The sequence below is a fragment of the Pleurodeles waltl genome, chromosome 6 (genome assembly GCF_031143425.1).
Source record: "Pleurodeles waltl isolate 20211129_DDA chromosome 6, aPleWal1.hap1.20221129, whole genome shotgun sequence".
Lineage (NCBI taxonomy): Eukaryota > Metazoa > Chordata > Amphibia > Caudata > Salamandridae > Pleurodeles > Pleurodeles waltl.
In genome coordinates, this window is record NC_090445.1 from 150,872,147 (window position 1) to 150,891,402 (window position 19,256).

Sequence of the window (19,256 nt, forward strand, 5' to 3'; positions counted from 1 at the left end):
GTCGTCGTCGAAGCAGGGCAGTCCTCAGAGGATTCAGAGGTCGCTGGTCCCTTTGGAAGGCGTCGCTGGAGCAGAGTTCTTTGGAAGGCAGGAGACAGGCCGGTGAGTTTCTGGAGCCAAGGCAGTTGTTGTCTTCTGGTCTTCCTCTGCAGGGGTTTTTCAGCTAGGCAGTCCTTCTTGTTGTTGTTGCAGGAATCTAATTTTCTAGGGTTCAGGGTAGCCCTTTAGTACTAAATTTAAGGGCGTGTTTAGGTCTGGGGGGTTAGTAGCCAATGGCTCCTAGCCCTGAGGGTGGGTACACCCTCTTTGTGCCTCCTCCCAAGGGGAGGGGGTCACAATCCTAACCCTATTGGGGGAATCCTCCATCTGCAAGATGGAGGATTTCTAGAAGTTAGAATCACCTCAGCTCAGGACACCTTAGAGGCTGTCCTGACTGGCCAGTGACTCCTCCTTGTTGCTTTCTTTGTTCCCTCCAACCTTGCCGCCAAAAGTGGGGGCCGTGGCCGGAGGGGGCGGGCAACTCCACTAAGCTGGAGTGCCCTGCTGGGCTGTGACAAAGGGGTGAGCCTTTGAGGCTCACCGCCAGGTGTTACAGCTCCTGCCTGGGGGAGGTGTTAGCATCTCCACCCAGTGCAGGCTTTGTTACTGGCCTCAGAGTGACAAAGGCACTCTCCCCATGGGGCCAGCAACATGTCTCTAGTGTGGCAGGTTGCTGGAACTAGTCAGCCTACACAGACAGTCGGTTAAGTTTCAGGGGGCACCTCTAAGGTGCCCTCTGGGGTGTATTTTGCAATAAAATGTACACTGGCATCAGTGTGCATTTATTGTGCTGAGAAGTTTGATACCAAACTTCCCAGTTTTCAGTGTAGCCATTATGGTGCTGTGGAGTTCGTGTTTGACAAACTCCCAGACCATATACTCTTATGGCTACCCTGCACTTACAATGTCTAAGGTTTTGTTTAGACACTGTAGGGGTACCATGCTCATGCACTGGTACCCTCACCTATGGTATAGTGCACCCTGCCTTAGGGCTGTAAGGCCTGCTAGAGGGGTGACTGACCTATACTTGCATAGGCAGTGAGAGGCTGGCATGGCACCCTGAGGGGAGTGCCATGTCGACTTACTCGTTTTGTTCTCACTAGCACACACAAGCTGGCAAGCAGTGTGTCTGTGCTGAGTGAGGGGTCTCCAGGGTGGCATAAGACATGCTGCAGCCCTTAGAGACCTTCCTTGGCATCAGGGCCCTTGGTACTAGAAGTACCAGTTACAAGGGACTTATCTGGATGCCAGGGTCTGCCAATTGTGGATACAAAAGTACAGGTTAGGGAAAGAACACTGGTGCTGGGGCCTGGTTAGCAGGCCTCAGCACACTTTCAATTGTAAACATAGCATCAGCAAAGGCAAAAAGTCAGGGGGCAACCATGCCAAGGAGGCATTTCCTTACAGCTTGCCTTTTAAAATTCACTTGATTTCATTAGTGAAAGGCATGCGAACATCAGGCCTTTTCTGGTGTTTAGCCCTCCTCGAGCGCACCGGCCAACTACTGAAAACATAAGAGGCTCCTTCTTTTAAGTATGGCATCTGCACAACTTATTCTCTTTATTTCATAGGCAGTGCTATCTCACTGCGAAGTAGTAGAGTGCTTTGCATAACATCGACCCTGTTACATGGATATCTGAACTTTTGCCGCTTATAAGGATAATTGCACTTTTGCCGGTTACATGGATAAATGCACTTTTGTTTCCTTTTGTGTCTTTGCTTTGTGCTCATGGCGGCCGTTGGGTCGCTTTTGTGAAACTGGTTTACTTTTCAGTTTATGGGGCAAGAAAAGTCCAGTTAGGAGTTTACAACGCTAATAGCTTTAACTCGAGCAAACGCGAGACCCATTGCATTGCTAATGCTTGTTTTTCTTGCAGACAACTCTGCTCCAAGAAAGTTATGACTTTATTCATCACTGTTAATACGAAGCAATGCTCTTGGATACTGGTAAAATGGGAACCAGTCATGAAACGTCAGTTGTGTAGGAGCTGGTTCACATTTTCCAAATCTTCAAAGCACCAGCCTGCACTGCCTGGAACTTCATGCTTAAAGATTTGGGACTTTTATATAATAGACCGGTGACTGGCTTAATATCAGTCCATGAGACGTGAGGATGTCCCCAAACATACAGCAACATTTAGGGGACAGGATAGGCTTTTATGGCCTGGGCTAGATGACACTGATATTAAAATTCAAATCTATGTCGCCGATGTAAGCATAGATGGCTTTACTGTGAACCTTTTCATGCGCTTTTCTGACTTTATTTTTTCCAAAACAACAATAAAATTTAATTTAAAGTCAGCGAGAATAAATGAAAGCTCTTGAAGATCCTTTCTGCCTCTATACAGCTATCACAGAATACAAAGTAGTGTTGTTTTAACCCGACACTCAGGACAGCTGCCAAAATTCCTGTATGTACTTTATCTGTGGACAAGTACAATAGGGCAGACCCCTGTCTAGAAACCGCTTAAGCGAGCGTCAGCCATATCATAACTCCAGTCTGGAGAATGTCCATGATGTTCCCACTACCTCTTAATTTATGCCAAGCACTATCACTTCATTTTGTTTCCAGGGTAACAATAAATCATCCGGGAACAAGTCACAATGGCAGGTAACAGGCCAATACAGTGCACATCTTAATTTCTACTACATTATGTGAAAAAGGCAATGACACCACAGAGGAATATTTCACAGAAATAGATATTAATAATATTAAGAGAGCATATTAAGCCTATCAAATTCTCCATTTACAAAATTCCCTACATTTAACAAAAGTTTGAAAACAGGTTGCCAGCCACCAGTGCCCTGGGCCATTCTGTATTATTCTTGGTTGCATCTGCCCTGGACCCTCCCATGCCTATGCTATACTTCATACTATCCCAAGATATATCTCCCTCCAACATGACTGTACCCTGCCTTGGACCCTCCCCCTGCCCACTCACCAAAATGAGTTCCTTACCCTGCTCTCAGACTCTTTCACCTCCCCAGAATCCCCTCCTACCCTGGAAGTTTCTCTGACCTCAGGCTCCTGGACACCGTTGCCATGTTACCTACCCTAACCCATCCAGCCAAATTCTTCCAGTTTCATAACCCAAGCTGTAGCCATGAACTGCACTGCACTCTATGGGGGTCATTCTGGCCCTGGCGGTCCATGACCGCCATGGCGGAGGGCGGCGGAAGCACCGCCAACAGGCTGGCAGTGCTTCCTGGGCGATTCTGACCGCGGCGGTAAAGCCGCGGTCAGAAAAGGGGAGCCAGCGGTTTCCCGCCGGTTTCCCGCTGGCCCAGGGTATCCGCCATGGCGGCGCTGCTTGCAGCAACGCCATGGGGATTCTGACCGCCTTCCCGCCAGCCTGTTTCTGGCGGTGTCCACCGCCAGAACCAGGATGGCGGGAACGGGTGCCCTGGGGGCCCCTGCACCGCCCATGCCACTGGCATGGGCAGTGCAGGGGCCCCCTAACAGGGCCCCACAAAGATTTTCACTGTCTGCTTTGCAGACAGTGAAAATCGCGACAGGTGCCACTGCACCCGTCGCACCCCTGCAACTCCGCCGGCTCCATTCCGAGCCGGCTTCATTGTTGAAGGGGCTTTCCTGCTGGGCCGGCCGGCGGTCTTCTGGTGGTCGCCCGCCGGCCCCGCGGGAAAGCCAGAATGGCTGCCGCGGTTTTTTGACCGCGGAGCGGTCTTTCGGCGGGAACCGCTTGGCGGGCGGCGACCGCCGACCGCCACGGTCAGAATGACCGCCTATGTCTTGGAACTCTCCCCTGCCCCCCGTTAACTGACAACCTGTAAGGAAATGCCTCCTTGGCATGGTTGCCCCCTGACTTTTTGCCTTTGCTGATGCTATGTTTACAATTGAAAGTGTGCTGAGGCCTGCTAACCAGGCCCCAGCACCAGTGTTCTTTCCCTAACCTGTACTTTTGTATCCACAATTGGCAGACCCTGGCATCCAGATAAGTCCCTTGTAACTGGTACTTCTAGTACCAAGGGCCCTGATGCCAAGGAAGGTCTCTAAGGGCTGCAGCATGTCTTATGCCACCCTGGAGACCTCTCACTCAGCACAGACACACTGCTTGCCAGCCTGTGTGTGCTAGTGAGAACAAAACGAGTAAGTCGACATGGCACTCCCCTCAGGGTGCCATGCCAGCCTCTCACTGCCTATGCAAGTATAGGTCAGTCACCCCTCTAGCAGGCCTTACAGCCCTAAGGCAGGGTGCACTATACCATAGGTGAGGGTACCAGTGCATGAGCATGGTACCCCTACAGTGTCTAAACAAAACCTTAGACATTGTAAGTGCAGGGTAGCCATAAGAGTATATGGTCTGGGAGTTTGTCAAACACGAACTCCACAGCACCATAATGGCTACACTGAAAACTGGGAAGTTTGGTATCAAACTTCTCAGCACAATAAATGCACACTGATGCCAGTGTACATTTTATTGCAAAATACACCCCAGAGGGCACCTTAGAGGTTCCCCCTGAAACTTAACCGACTGTCTGAGTAGGCTGACTAGTTCCAGCAGCCTGCCACACCAGAGACATGTTGCTGGCCCCATGGGGAGAGTGCCTTTGTCACTCTGAGGCCAGTAACAAAGCCTGCACTGGGTGGAGATGCTAACACCTCCCCCAGGCAGGAGCTGTGACACCTGGCGGTGAGCCTCAAAGGCTCACCCCTTTGTCACAGCCCAGCAGGGCACTCCAGCTTAGTGGAGTTGCCCGCCCCCTCCGGCCACGGCCCCCACTTTAGGCGGCAAGGCTGGAGGGAACAAAGAAAGCAACAAAGAGGAGTCACTGGCCAGTCAGGACAGCCCCTAAGGTGTCCTGAGCTGAGGTGACTCTAACTTTTAGAAATCCTCCATCTTGCAGATGGAGGATTCCCCCAATAGGGTTAGGATTGTGACCCCCTCCCCTTGGGAGGAGGCACAAAGAGGGTGTACCCACCCTCAGGGCTAGTAGCCATTGGCTACTAACCCCCCAGACCTAAACACGCCCTTAAATTTAGTATTTAAGGGCTACCCTGAACCCTAGAAAATTAGATTCCTGCAAACTACAAGAAGAAGGACTGCCTAGCTGAAAACCCCTGCAGAGGAAGACCAGAAGACGACAACTGCCTTGGCTCCAGAAACTCACCGGCCTGTCTCCTGCCTTCCAAAGAACTCTGCTCCAGCGACGCCTTCCAAGGGACCAGCGACCTCTGAATCCTCTGAGGACTGCCCTGCTTCGAAAAAGACAAGAAACTCCCGAGGACAGCGGACCTGCTCCAAAAAGACTGCAACTTTGTTTCAAGAAGCAGCTTTAAAAGAACCCTGCAACTCCCCGCAAGAAGCGTGAGACTTGCAACACTGCACCCGGCGACCCCGACTCGGCTGGTGGAGAACCAACACCTCAGGGAGGACCCCCGGACTACTCTCCGACTGTGAGTACCAAAACCTGTCCCCCCTGAGCCCCCACAGCGCCGCCTGCAGAGGGAATCCCGAGGCTTCCCCTGACCGCGACTCTCTGAAACCTAAGTCCCGACGCCTGGAAAAGACCCTGCACCCGCAGCCCCCAGGACCTGAAGGACCGGACTTTCACTGGAGAAGTGACCCCCAGGAGTCCCTCTCCCTTGCCCAAGTGGAGGTTTCCCCGAGAAAGCCCCCCCTTGCCTGCCTGCAGCGCTGAAGAGATCCGTTGATCTCTCATAGACTAACATTGCAAACCCGACGCTTGTTTCTACACTACACCCGGCCGCCCCCGCACTGCTGAGGGTGAAATTTCTGTGTGGGCTTGTGTCCCCCCCCGGTGCCCTACAAAACCCCCCTGGTCTGCCCTCCGAAGACGCGGGTACTTACCTGCAAGCAGACCGGAACCGGGGCACCCCCTTCTCTCCATTATAGCCTATGCGTTTTGGGCACCACTTTGAACTCTGCACCTGACCGGCCCTGAGCTGCTGGTGTGGTGACTTTGGGGTTGCTCTGAACCCCCAACGGTGGGCTACCTTGGACCAAGAACTGAACCCTGTAAGTGTCTTACTTACCTGGTAAAACTAACAAAAACTTACCTCCCCCAGGAACTGTGAAAATTGCACTAAGTGTCCACTTTTAAAGTAGCTATTTGTCAATAACTTGAAAAGTATACATGCAATTGAAATGATTCAAAGTTCCTAATGTACTTACCTGCAATACCTTTCAAACAAGATATTACATGTTAAATTTGAACCTGTGGTTCTTAAAATAAACTAAGAAAAGATATTTTTCTATAACAAAACCTATTGGTTGGATTTGTCTCTGAGTGTGTGTACCTCATTTATTGTCTATGTGTATGTACAACAAATGCTTAACACTACTCCTTGGATAAGCCTACTGCTCGACCACACTACCACAAAATAGAGCATTAGTATTATCTATTTTTACCACTATTTTACCTCTAAGGGGAACCCTTGGACTCTGTGCATGCTATTCCTTACTTTGAAATAGCACATACAGAGCCAACTTCCTACATTGGTGGATCAGCGGTGGGGTACAAGACTTTGCATTTGCTGGACTACTCAGCCAATACCTGATCACACGACAAATTCCAAAATTGTCATTAGAAATTGATTTTTGCAATTTGAAAAGTTTTCTAAATTCTTAAAAGACCTGCTAGGGCCTTGTGTTAGATCCTGTTTAGCATTTCTTTTAGAGTTTAAAAGTTTGTAAAAGTTTGAATTAGATTCTAGAACCAGTTGTAGATTCTTAAAAAGTATTCCAACTTTTAGAAGCAAAATGTCTAGCACAGATGTGACTGTGGTGGAACTCGACACCACACCTTACCTCCATCTTAAGATGAGGGAGCTAAGGTCACTCTGTAAAATAAAGAAAATAACAATGGGCCCCAAACCTACCAAAATACAGCTCCAGGAGCTTTTGGCAGAGTTTGAAAAGGCCAACCCCTCTGAGGGTGGCAACTCAGAGGAAGAGGATAGTGACTTGGAGGAAAATTCCCCCCTACCAGTCCTATCTAGGGAGAACAGGGTCTCTCAAACCCTGACTCCAAAAATAATAGTCAGAGATGCTGGTTCCCTCACAGGAGAGACCAACACCTCTGAAATCACTGAGGATAACTCCAGTGAAGAGGACATCCAGTTAGCCAGGATGGCCAAAAGATTGGCTTTGGAAAGACAGATCCTAGCCATAGAGAGGGAAAGACAAGAGATGGGCCTAGGACCCATCAATGGTGGCAGCAACATAAATAGGGTCAGAGATTCTCCTGACATGTTGAAAATCCCTAAAGGGATTGTAACTAAATATGAAGATGGTGATGACATCACCAAATGGTTCACAGCTTTTGAGAGGGCTTGTGTAACCAGAAAAGTGAACAAATCTCACTGGGGTGCTCTCCTTTGGGAAATGTTCACAGGAAAGTGTAGGGATAGACTCCTCACACTCTCTGGACAAGATGCAGAATCTTATGACCTCATGAAGGGTACCCTGATTGAGGGCTTTGGATTCTCCACTGAGGAGTATAGGATTAGATTCAGGGGGGCTCAAAAATCCTCGAGCCAGACCTGGGTTGACTTTGTAGACTACTCAGTAAAAACACTAGATGGTTGGATTCAAGGCAGTGGTGTAAGTAATTATGATGGGCTGTACAATTTATTTGTGAAAGAACACCTGTTAAGTAATTGTTTCAATGATAAACTGCATCAGCATCTGGTAGACCTAGGACCAATTTCTCCCCAAGAATTGGGAAAGAAGGCGGACCATTGGGTCAAGACTAGGGTGTCCAAAACTTCCACAGGGGGTGACCAAAAGAAAGGGGTCACAAAACCTCCCCAGGGGAAAGGTGGTGAGACAGCCAAAAATAAAAATAGTCAAGAGTCTTCTAAAGGCCCCCAAAAACCTGCACAGGAGGGTGGGCCCAGAGCCTCTTCACAAAACAATCCTGGGTACAAGGGTAAAAACTTTGATCCCAAAAAGGCCTGGTGTCGAAACTGTAGTCAGTCTGGACACCAAAGTGGAGACAAGGCCTGTCCCAAGAAAAGTCCCACTCCAAACTCCAATCCAGGTAACACTGGAATGGCTAGTCTCCAAGTGGGATCAACAGTGTGCCCAGAGCAAATCAGGGTCCACACTGAAGCTACTCTAGTCTCTGAGGGTGGGGTGGATTTAGCCACACTAGCTGCCTGGCCCCCTAACATGCAAAAATACAGGCAGCAGCTCTTTATTAATGGGACAAGTGTAGAGGGCCTGAGGGATACAGGTGCCAGTGTCACCATGGTGACAGAGAAACTGGTTTCCCCTGGCCAATACCTGACTGGAAAAACTTATACAGTCACCAATGCTGACAATCAAACTAAAGCACATCCCATGGCAATGGTAACTTTAGAATGGGGAGGGGTCAATGGCCTGAAACAGGTGGTGGTCTCCTCAAACATCCCAGTAGACTGTCTGCTTGGAAATGACCTGGAGTCCTCAGCATGGGCTGAGGTAGAACTAAAAACCCATGCAGCCATGCTGGGTATCCCTGAACTGGTGTGTGTAAAAACAAGAGCACAATGCAAGGCACAGGGTGAAAAAGTAGAGCTGGAGTCTGGAAAACTGGCCCAGCCTACCAAGAGAAAAGGAAAGTCAGTTGGGAAACCAACTGCAACACAGTCCGAAAAAGAGAACCTCTCTTCTCAGGAAGAAGTTCTGCCCTCTGAGGGAACTGAGCCTTTGGAGCTTGAACCTTATCAGGTTGAGCTCTTAGGCCCAGGGGGACCCTCAAGGGAGGAGCTGTGTAAGGGACAAGAAACCTGTCCCTCTCTTGAAGGCCTTAGGCATCAAGCTGCTGAAGAGTCCAAGGGCAAGAAAAATGGAACACATAGGGTCTATTGGGAAGATGGACTCCTGTACACTGAGGCCAGAGACCCCAAACCTGGTGCCACTATGAGAGTGGTAGTGCCTCAGGGTTTCAGAGAGTTTATTCTGACCTTAGCCCATGATATTCCCCTTGCTGGGCATTTGGGACAAACCAAGACGTGGGAGAGGTTAGTCAATCACTTCTACTGGCCCAATATGTCCCAGAAGGTTAAGGAGTTTTGCCTCTCCTGCCCCACCTGTCAATCCAGTGGTAAGACAGGTGGGCACCCAAAGGCCCCCCTCATTCCACTTCCAGTGGTGGGGGTCCCCTTTGAAAGAGTGGGTGTGGACATAGTTGGTCCACTGGAACCTCCCACAGCCTCAGGAAATATGTACATCCTAGTAGTAGTGGATCATGCTACTAGGTATCCTGAAGCTATTCCCCTTAGGTCGACTACTGCCCCTGCAGTAGCCAAGGCCCTCATTGGTATCTTTACCAGAGTGGGTTTCCCTAAGGAGGTGGTGTCTGACAGAGGTACCAACTTCATGTCAGCATACCTAAAACACATGTGGAAGGAGTGTGGAGTGACTTACAAATTCACTACACCATACCATCCACAAACTAATGGCTTAGTTGAGAGATTCAACAAGACATTAAAAGGCATGATCATGGGGCTCCCAGAAAAACTCAAAAGGAGATGGGATGTCCTCTTGCCATGTCTGCTTTTCGCTTACAGAGAGGTGCCACAGAAGGGAGTAGGATTCTCACCCTTTGAACTTCTGTTTGGCCACCCTGTAAGGGGACCACTTGCTCTTGTTAAAGAAGGCTGGGAGAGACCTCTTCATGAGCCTAAACAAGACATAGTGGACTATGTACTTGGCCTTCGCTCTAGAATGGCAGAGTACATGGAAAAGGCAACCAAAAACCTTGAGGCCAGCCAACAGCTCCAGAAGTTTTGGTATGACCAAAAGGCTGCACTGGTTGAGTTCCAACCAGGACAGAAAGTCTGGGTTCTGGAGCCTGTGGCTCCCAGGGCACTCCAGGACAAATGGAGTGGCCCTTACCCAGTGCTAGAAAGGAAGAGTCAGGTCACCTACCTGGTGGACCTGGGCACAAGCAGGAGCCCCAAGAGGGTGATCCATGTGAACCGCCTTAAGCTCTTCCATGACAGGGCTGATGTGAATCTGTTGATGGTAACAGATGAGGATCAGGAGGCAGAGAGTGAACCTCTCCCTGATCTTCTGTCATCAGACCCAAAAGATGGCTCAGTAGATGGAGTGATCTACTCAGACACCCTCTCTAGCCAACAGCAAGCTGATTGTAGGAGAGTCCTACAACAGTTTCCTGAACTCTTCTCCTTAACCCCTGGTCAGACACCCCTGTGTACCCATGATGTGGACACAGGAGACAGCATGCCTGTCAAAACAAAATCTTTAGACAGTCTGACCATGTTAAGGAAAGCATCAAGGTGGAAGTCCACAAGATGCTGGAATTGGGAGTAATTGAGCGCTCTGACAGCCCCTGGGCTAGCCCAGTGGTCTTAGTCCCCAAACCTCACACCAAAGATGGAAAGAAAGAGATGAGGTTTTGTGTGGATTACAGAGGGCTCAATTCTGTCACCAAGACAGATGCTCATCCAATTCCTAGAGCTGATGAGCTCATAGATAAATTAGGTGCTGCCAAATTCCTAAGTACCTTTGACTTGACAGCAGGGTACTGGCAAATAAAAATGGCACCTGGAGCAAAAGAGAAAACAGCATTCTCCACACCTGATGGGCATTATCAGTTTACGGTTATGCCCTTTGGTTTAAAGAATGCCCCTGCCACCTTCCAAAGGTTGGTGAATCAAGTCCTTGCTGGCTTGGAGTCCTTCAGCACAGCTTATCTTGATGATATTGCTGTCTTTAGCTCCACCTGGCAGGATCACCTGGTCCACCTGAAGAAGGTTTTGAAGGCTCTGCAATCTGCAGGCCTCTCTATCAAGGCATCCAAATGCCAGATAGGGCAGGGAACTGTGGTTTACTTGGGCCACCTTGTAGGTGGAGGCCAAGTTCAGCCACTCCAACCCAAGATCCAGACTATTCTGGACTGGGTAGCTCCAAAAACCCAGACTCAAGTCAGGGCATTCCTTGGCTTGACTGGGTATTACAGGAGGTTTGTGAAGGGATATGGATCCATTGTGACAGCCCTCACTGAACTCACCTCCAAGAAAATGCCCAAGAAAGTGAACTGGACTGTGGAATGCCAACAGGCCTTTGACACCCTGAAACAAGCAATGTGCTCAGCACCAGTTCTAAAAGCTCCAGATTATTCTAAGCAGTTCATTGTGCAGACAGATGCCTCTGAACATGGGATAGGGGCAGTTTTGTCCCAAACAAATGATGATGGCCTTGACCAGCCTGTTGCTTTCATTAGCAGGAGGTTACTCCCCAGGGAGCAGCGTTGGAGTGCCATTGAGAGGGAGGCCTTTGCTGTGGTTTGGTCCCTGAAGAAGCTGAGACCATACCTCTTTGGGACTCACTTCCTAGTTCAAACTGACCACAGACCTCTCAAATGGCTGATGCAAATGAAAGGTGAAAACCCTAAACTGTTGAGGTGGTCCATCTCCCTACAGGGAATGGACTTTATAGTGGAACACAGACCTGGGACTGCCCATGCCAATGCAGATGGCCTTTCCAGGTTCTTCCACTTAGAAAATGAAGACTCTCTTGGGAAAGGTTAGTCTCATCCTCTTTCGTTTGGGGGGGGGGGTTGTGTAAGGAAATGCCTCCTTGGCATGGTTGCCCCCTGACTTTTTGCCTTTGCTGATGCTATGTTTACAATTGAAAGTGTGCTGAGGCCTGCTAACCAGGCCCCAGCACCAGTGTTCTTTCCCTAACCTGTACTTTTGTATCCACAATTGGCAGACCCTGGCATCCAGATAAGTCCCTTGTAACTGGTACTTCTAGTACCAAGGGCCCTGATGCCAAGGAAGGTCTCTAAGGGCTGCAGCATGTCTTATGCCACCCTGGAGACCTCTCACTCAGCACAGACACACTGCTTGCCAGCCTGTGTGTGCTAGTGAGAACAAAACGAGTAAGTCGACATGGCACTCCCCTCAGGGTGCCATGCCAGCCTCTCACTGCCTATGCAAGTATAGGTCAGTCACCCCTCTAGCAGGCCTTACAGCCCTAAGGCAGGGTGCACTATACCATAGGTGAGGGTACCAGTGCATGAGCATGGTACCCCTACAGTGTCTAAACAAAACCTTAGACATTGTAAGTGCAGGGTAGCCATAAGAGTATATGGTCTGGGAGTTTGTCAAACACGAACTCCACAGCACCATAATAATACACTGAAAACTGGGAAGTTTGGTATCAAACTTCTCAGCACAATAAATGCACACTGATGCCAGTGTACATTTTATTGCAAAATACACCCCAGAGGGCACCTTAGAGGTGCCCCCTGAAACTTAACCGACTGTCTGTATAGGCTGACTAGTTCCAGCAGCCTGCCACACCAGAGACATGTTGCTGGCCCCATGGGGAGAGTGCCTTTGTCACTCTGAGGCCAGTAACAAAGCCTGCACTGGGTGGAGATGCTAACACCTCCCCCAGGCAGGAGCTGTGACACCTGGCGGTGAGCCTCAAAGGCTCACCCCTTTGTCACAGCCCAGCAGGGCACTCCAGCTTAGTGGAGTTGCCCGCCCCCTCCGGTCACGGCCCCCACTTTTGGCGGCAAGGCTGGAGGGAACAAAGAAAGCAACAAGGAGGAGTCACTGGCCAGTCAGGACAGCCCCTAAGGTGTCCTGAGCTGAGGTGACTAACTTTTAGAAATCCTCCATCCTGCAGATGGAGGATTCCCCCAATAGGGTTAGGATTGTGACCCCCTCCCCTTGGGAGGAGGCACAAAGAGGGTGTACCCACCCTCAGGGCTAGTAGCCATTGGCTACTAACCCCCCAGACCTAAACACGCCCTTAAATTTAGTATTTAAGGGCTACCCTGAACCCTAGAAAATTAGATTCCTGCAAACTACAAGAAGAAGGACTGCCTAGCTGAAAACCCCTGCAGAGGAAGACCAGAAGACGACAACTGCCTTGGCTCCAGAAACTCACCGGCCTGTCTCCTGCCTTCCAAAGAACTCTGCTCCAGCGACGCCTTTCAAGGGACCAGCGACCTCTGAATCCTCTGAGGACTGCCCTGCTTCGAAAAAGACAAGAAACTCCCGAGGACAGCGGACCTGCTCCAAAAAGACTGCAACTTTGTTTCAAGAAGCAGCTTTAAAAGAACCCTGCAACTCCCCGCAAGAAGCGTGAGACTTGCAACACTGCACCCGGCGACCCCGACTCGGCTGGTGGAGAACCAACACCTCAGGGAGGACCCCCGGACTACTCTCCGACTGTGAGTACCAAAACCTGTCCCCCCTGAGCCCCCACAGCGCCGCCTGCAGAGGGAATCCCGAGGCTTCCCCTGACCGCGACTCTCTGAAACCTAAGTCCCGACGCCTGGAAAAGACCCTGCACCCGCAGCCCCCAGGACCTGAAGGACCGGACTTTCACTGGAGAAGTGACCCCCAGGAGTCCCTCTCCCTTGCCCAAGTGGAGGTTTCCCCGAGAAAGCCCCCCCTTGCCTGCCTGCAGCGCTGAAGAGATCCGTTGATCTCTCATAGACTAACATTGCAAACCCGACGCTTGTTTCTACACTACACCCGGCCGCCCCCGCGCTGCTGAGGGTGAAATTTCTGTGTGGGCTTGTGTCCCCCCCGGTGCCCTACAAAACCCCCCTGGTCTGCCCTCCGAAGACGCGGGTACTTACCTGCAAGCAGACCGGAACCGGGGCACCCCCTTCTCTCCATTATAGCCTATGCGTTTTGGGCACCACTTTGAACTCTGCACCTGACCGGCCCTGAGCTGCTGGTGTGGTGACTTTGGGGTTGCTCTGAACCCCCAACGGTGGGCTACCTTGGACCAAGAACTGAACCCTGTAAGTGTCTTACTTACCTGGTAAAACTAACAAAAACTTACCTCCCCCAGGAACTGTGAAAATTGCACTAAGTGTCCACTTTTAAAGTAGCTATTTGTCAATAACTTGAAAAGTATACATGCAATTGAAATGATTCAAAGTTCCTAATGTACTTACCTGCAATACCTTTCAAACAAGATATTACATGTTAAATTTGAACCTGTGGTTCTTAAAATAAACTAAGAAAAGATATTTTTCTATAACAAAACCTATTGGTTGGATTTGTCTCCGAGTGTGTGTACCTCATTTATTGTCTATGTGTATGTACAACAAATGCTTAACACTACTCCTTGGATAAGCCTACTGCTCGACCACACTACCACAAAATAGAGCATTAGTATTATCTATTTTTACCACTATTTTACCTCGAAGGGGAACCCTTGGACTCTGTGCATGCTATTCCTTACTTTGAAATAGCACATACAGAGCCAACTTCCTACACAACCCAACCCTCTTTACTCCCTGCAACCCCCATCACCGCTGCCATTTACTCACTGTGGTTTCTTTTCCCAGCCGTGGTTTGAGCCAACTCTTCACCTGATCCAAGTTCAGGTTAACACCGACAAGGCCAAGCTTCCCACGGCGCTTAATGAGCTGATCTGGCTTAACAACCAGAGGCTGAAAAACAGGGTAGGAAGGAAAAAGGATTATTAAAAAACAAACAAAAAAAGAAAACAAAAATGAAAAACGTAACCAGAAAATTCATTACGAAATATCACTATAAACAATCGGGATGGCACCTCATTTTTAAAAATAAAACTTTGAATATGCTAATGTAGCTAAATATGGGCACGAAGAGAACTGGCTGAGTGGAAGAGGCTCAAGAAATGCCTGCCTGATGTCCTAAATATTATAAAATGAACCCCAAGCTTCATACACTGATTATATTAGTCTAAGTGGAAATCACTGTATTAAAGTGAATCCTTCCCCCAAAGGGGACCTATATTTTGTACAATAGTACTGTACTGCTGCATTTTCTACACCACTCCCTTTGTATATTGGTCTTCTGATAATCTGAGAACCACAAATGAGAGCGAGAATCGAAACCACCTTGCCCTCTTGCCAGTTACCCTATATTTTTCATGTTTACGTATCTTGAATCTCAGAATGTATAAGTAAAAAAATCCTTATCCAGTAATATAATTTGTAACAGTAAGTGAATCTATAACTGTTGTATTGTTATCTCAAGGATATTATCAGAATATATAGATTCCCCAATAGTAAACAACACTGTTTCCAAACATGTTTAACTGCAAGTGAACCTCAAAGCTTTGCAGATAGTAGACAATGTTAGCTATGAGAGCAAGGTGCTATTTTAGTGATGTCCACTTCCAAGTCACATCCAAAATATATTTTCTTTATGATTTTATACTTCAAATGTAGGATGCTACTGCCCCACCCAAGTGATAAAATAAATGAGTGGATATAACTGACACATGGATAAGTGCTTAACTTTGTAGAAGGTATTCATCATAAAGGGTGATAACAGCACAGATAGCAGGAGTGCTTTTTAATGTTTTCTTTATATTATAAAGGAAACCCATCCCTAGGTACGCATACTGTCTAGGCACATGTTAATACCGAAGGATTGAAAGAATACAATTAGCAGGTTCCTGCACAACACTGCTTGCATGAACTCTCAGTCTCAGGCAGATGGAGCCATACGATCTGTTGTTTTCAAACTCAAACTGCAACATGCCTGCAGGGTGTCTGACCTATGCATGTGTGGAAAATCAGACACTTTCTAATTATGAATCAAACAATAACCATACGATTGATGACTGGTCTTTTGGCAAATATATTACTTCAGGGATGTGGAATTCCTGCAGCTGAACACGCAGGACATATTGTTTGGGATCAAAGACTACAAGTTTTCATGATTATTTTGTCCTTACAGCAAGTAGGCCCAACCCTCTGCAGCACAAACCCATTGGCTGCCAGTTTACAGTACCACAAAATTGATCAGGGAAGAGCACTTTCTGAAGTTAAAGTAATATTTGTGTCCATATGTTAATGCTGTTCGAACTTGTATTTATGGTTCATTAATGCAAAACCTTTATTATTAGGGTGAGCACTTTAAGGAAATGTTGTAAGCTTGGATTGCTCTAATGACATTGTACACATTTTTATAATGGAACCAGACACTTGCAAAGTTTGACAATATGAAACTATGTATAATGTGCCCAAAATGCTATCTGATCAGATGCAAATATTTGAAAAGCTTGAAGATAAGTTTGATTTTTAGCTTTCAGAATAAATAAAATGTTCACAAAAAATGCTACCAGGAAAAAAAAGGTTTTGCTAATCTAGTGTGAAATTTTAGGTACCATTTCATTGAAGTTCCTTTAGTAAAATGTGTTGATGCATGTTAAAAAAGATCATAATTGAAAAGTCAGTGTAATTATATTCAACAAGATTATGAGGGAAAACATGAAAATAAACAAGCATTGACAAAGCCATTAGATCCAACATTGGTGGACAGCCTTTTGGTTTTGTCAATGCGTGTCATATTTTGACATGGTTTTTGTAAATCATTGTTGTTGGACTGCTGGGCCTGCATCTTTATAACAAACATTGGCAGAAACAAAACATATTTTTTGGTCACAAGAACTACACATTGCTCAGAAGTCCCTGGCACGGAACAAAACTACTTTGTGTGCAGATATGCTCCTTGTGAAACAGCAGAATGCTGTCACTCACAGTGAAGTCAGCCAGATAGAGGGATAGAATTTTAATTTTAAAAAGGTGTTAGTTAACATCATGCCCAATTAGGGGACCAGTTCTTAATGAAAGTCACAAAAGTGCACCCATGGTCTATGTCCTTGCATTATTGCTGATTTAGGACAAGAATTTTCAGAAGTAGGCCGGGAAGTTGTGCGGCTAGAAAATATTTGTGAACTGCATTCTAGCACAACTATGCATGCGTAGGTTTGCTCATTTGTATATTTGTTGAGCGTTTTCAAGTTCTCTTTCCTGCAACCATTTTTGTTCCCAACCCTGGGAGATATTTACTTCTGCCCTTGTCAGGAGTAAATTTCCAACCTTCCTCAGTATGAAAAAAGGCCAGAAGGGAGCTGGTAAAATCCTTAAAACATGCAAGTTAGTAGATATACACAGGTTCATACGGGCATTCCACCCCAGGAACTAGTGCTCACTCCTACTGCCAGTCCCAGTGTGTGGTTTGTGGAAAAGTGGCAAAAGGAAATTGCTAGTATTCAAACTGTACTATTGTAGGAGCCGTGGCATAATCAGAGAGGATATTATCAGAGCTATCATATAATGAAATTTCTGTCCTAATTTGTCGCTGGACTAATTGGAACCAAAGGGACAAGTGGATTTTTTTTTTTTTTTTTTAAACAGGATAAGTAGATTTAGGACGCAGTCAGTCCTAGGGACAAGTAGATATTTTGTTAAATTCCACACCCTGTTACTTTCAAACTATCACGTTTTTTTGGGGTGAGGAATTGCTAATTTGTAGCTAGGTCACAGAACAGTGGGGCAACACTGCCACCTAAAAATGTTGCAATGTTGCCCAGCTGTGCAATTTTCAAAGAGACCTATTGCTTTCAATATATACAGAGTGAACTTTGGGCCTGCCGTTTTTCAATGACTTGTATTTTTTTGCCCCATAGGCTTGAGGCTTTCTCAGTCGTGTCATGGTTTAGCATGGTTCAGTCCAGTTTCAGTATTCATCTTTCATCTAATGCTAATGGCTGTTGGATGTATCATTCCGCCTCCACTCAAGTGCTTCCACTGAAATGCATGAAGGACTACTTTATAATTACAGCCTTCTCTGACCACTCTTTCTGGCTTTAATTTGCTTATGCTGCGTGCATTTGCATAGTAAGTCCAGCCCACTTGGCTTATTAAGGCTTCTTAATTGAAAGCAGGCCTTAATATTTGATGCTTTACTATAAATGTATCATTTTTATTTTAAAAACCTGGAAACAAGCACATGTTTTAGGCAGATTCCAAATATTGGCTGAGCACGTGCTTTACAGAAACTTTAAAAATGTAAGTAAAAAGTACTGATTGTACTGCTCATATCATCATGTATTGGGAGTGCTAGTGTAATGTCCAGCAGTGTGAGAACCACCTTTAAGAAATGTTAAAAGGCTGGTGCCAGCAGGAGAGGCCATCACTGGTTGCCTGAGCCAGTGTGGCTGCACACCAGATTTTTTGGTGCATGACGGCAGCCATTTGGAAGCAGCATGAAAGCTTTTCACCATGAAGTGATCCAACGCATCATCTGGGGTAGTAAGCGATATATAAATGCAACTTCAATACAGTACAGTTCAAAAGAAGCTGGGCGAATTTGTTGGAGTCTTTTTGATTGTGTCATTATCCATCTACTTAAGCACCACTTATAGGACTTTTGAGGGTTCGGGGGTCTGCGAGAGGTATTTAGCACGTGTGAGGGGGCAAGGGTCTGCATAAAAGATGTTAAGAGACAAGGAAGCCTGTGTGAAGGATTTTACAGGACTTGGGTGGTGGTGAGGTTCAAAAGGAAGCAACAAGGGTATTACTGTATGTGGTACCAGCCTGTGTCAAGGATGATACAAGACTGGGCGGTGAAGCCTGGGTGAAAGGTGTTGAAGGATGACGATGGGAGATCCTCATGCACGGGGACTGAGAGACACAAGGATTGGGGGGAACCTAGGGCCCAAGGACCGTGAAGGTCCTTAATCACATGGGCTGGGAAAAGGACAGGGGAGATCCTCTGGCATGAGATCTGAGAAGACAAATGCCAAGGACCAGGGAGATTCTTAGGCACAAGAATAGAGGGAAGTTCAAACTTGCAGAGTCAGCGTGAAGAATGTTACAGGATGTGACAAACAGCCTGTGTGAAAGGTGTAATAGGACTGGTGAAGGTTATGGTGAAGAATGTTACAAGACTAACTAGAAAGAAAAACGTGTGAAGTTTGTTCTTGTAGGGCTGTGGAGATGTCTGGGCAAAAGAACTTGCACCAGAAGACAGCGGGAGGCTTGGTTGGTGAATTACACTGATAGGAGGTATGGAGAAGATAATGCATGAAGGAGTATACAGCATCACTGGAGGATTTTCTGATTTATCATCTCTTTCTTACCTCTGTCAGCAGCCAGGGATGCTCCTGGACCAACCTATTCCAATCAGTGTCATAGGTCACCCGAGCATACTTGAAGCGGTTCTGCACAGCTGCTGAGGTGCAGATGTATTTGTAAAGGAACTCTTTCCCAGTCTGCTCGGAGATGGCTTTAGCCGACATGGCTATTCACTGAAGACCTGACCTGGTGCAGAACGAAATGAAAAGAAAATAGAACATTAGTTTAAGATCAGAAACAGGCCAAGAAGGCAAACATAAACATTGTCAGAGACAATGGGAATGGCTTCACACACACAAACACTGGCAGACAAACACATCTACAGGCCTCAG

At 47.3% G+C, this 19,256-nt stretch overlaps 1 protein-coding gene across 2 annotated transcripts in view; it reads right to left on the reverse strand.

Moving 5' to 3' along the window:
- Positions 1-19,256, reverse strand: part of ACLY (ATP citrate lyase) — a 281,182-nt gene that overhangs the window by 242,586 nt on the left and 19,340 nt on the right. For both annotated transcript variants that reach the window (XM_069237662.1, XM_069237663.1), the window contains exons 2-3: positions 18,930-19,110; positions 14,338-14,460 (exon numbers count right to left, since the gene is read on the reverse strand). In XM_069237662.1, the coding sequence (XP_069093763.1) occupies positions 14,338-14,460; positions 18,930-19,088 (282 nt within the window). In that variant the 5' untranslated portion in view covers positions 19,089-19,110. The remainder of the gene's footprint in view (positions 1-14,337; positions 14,461-18,929; positions 19,111-19,256) is intronic.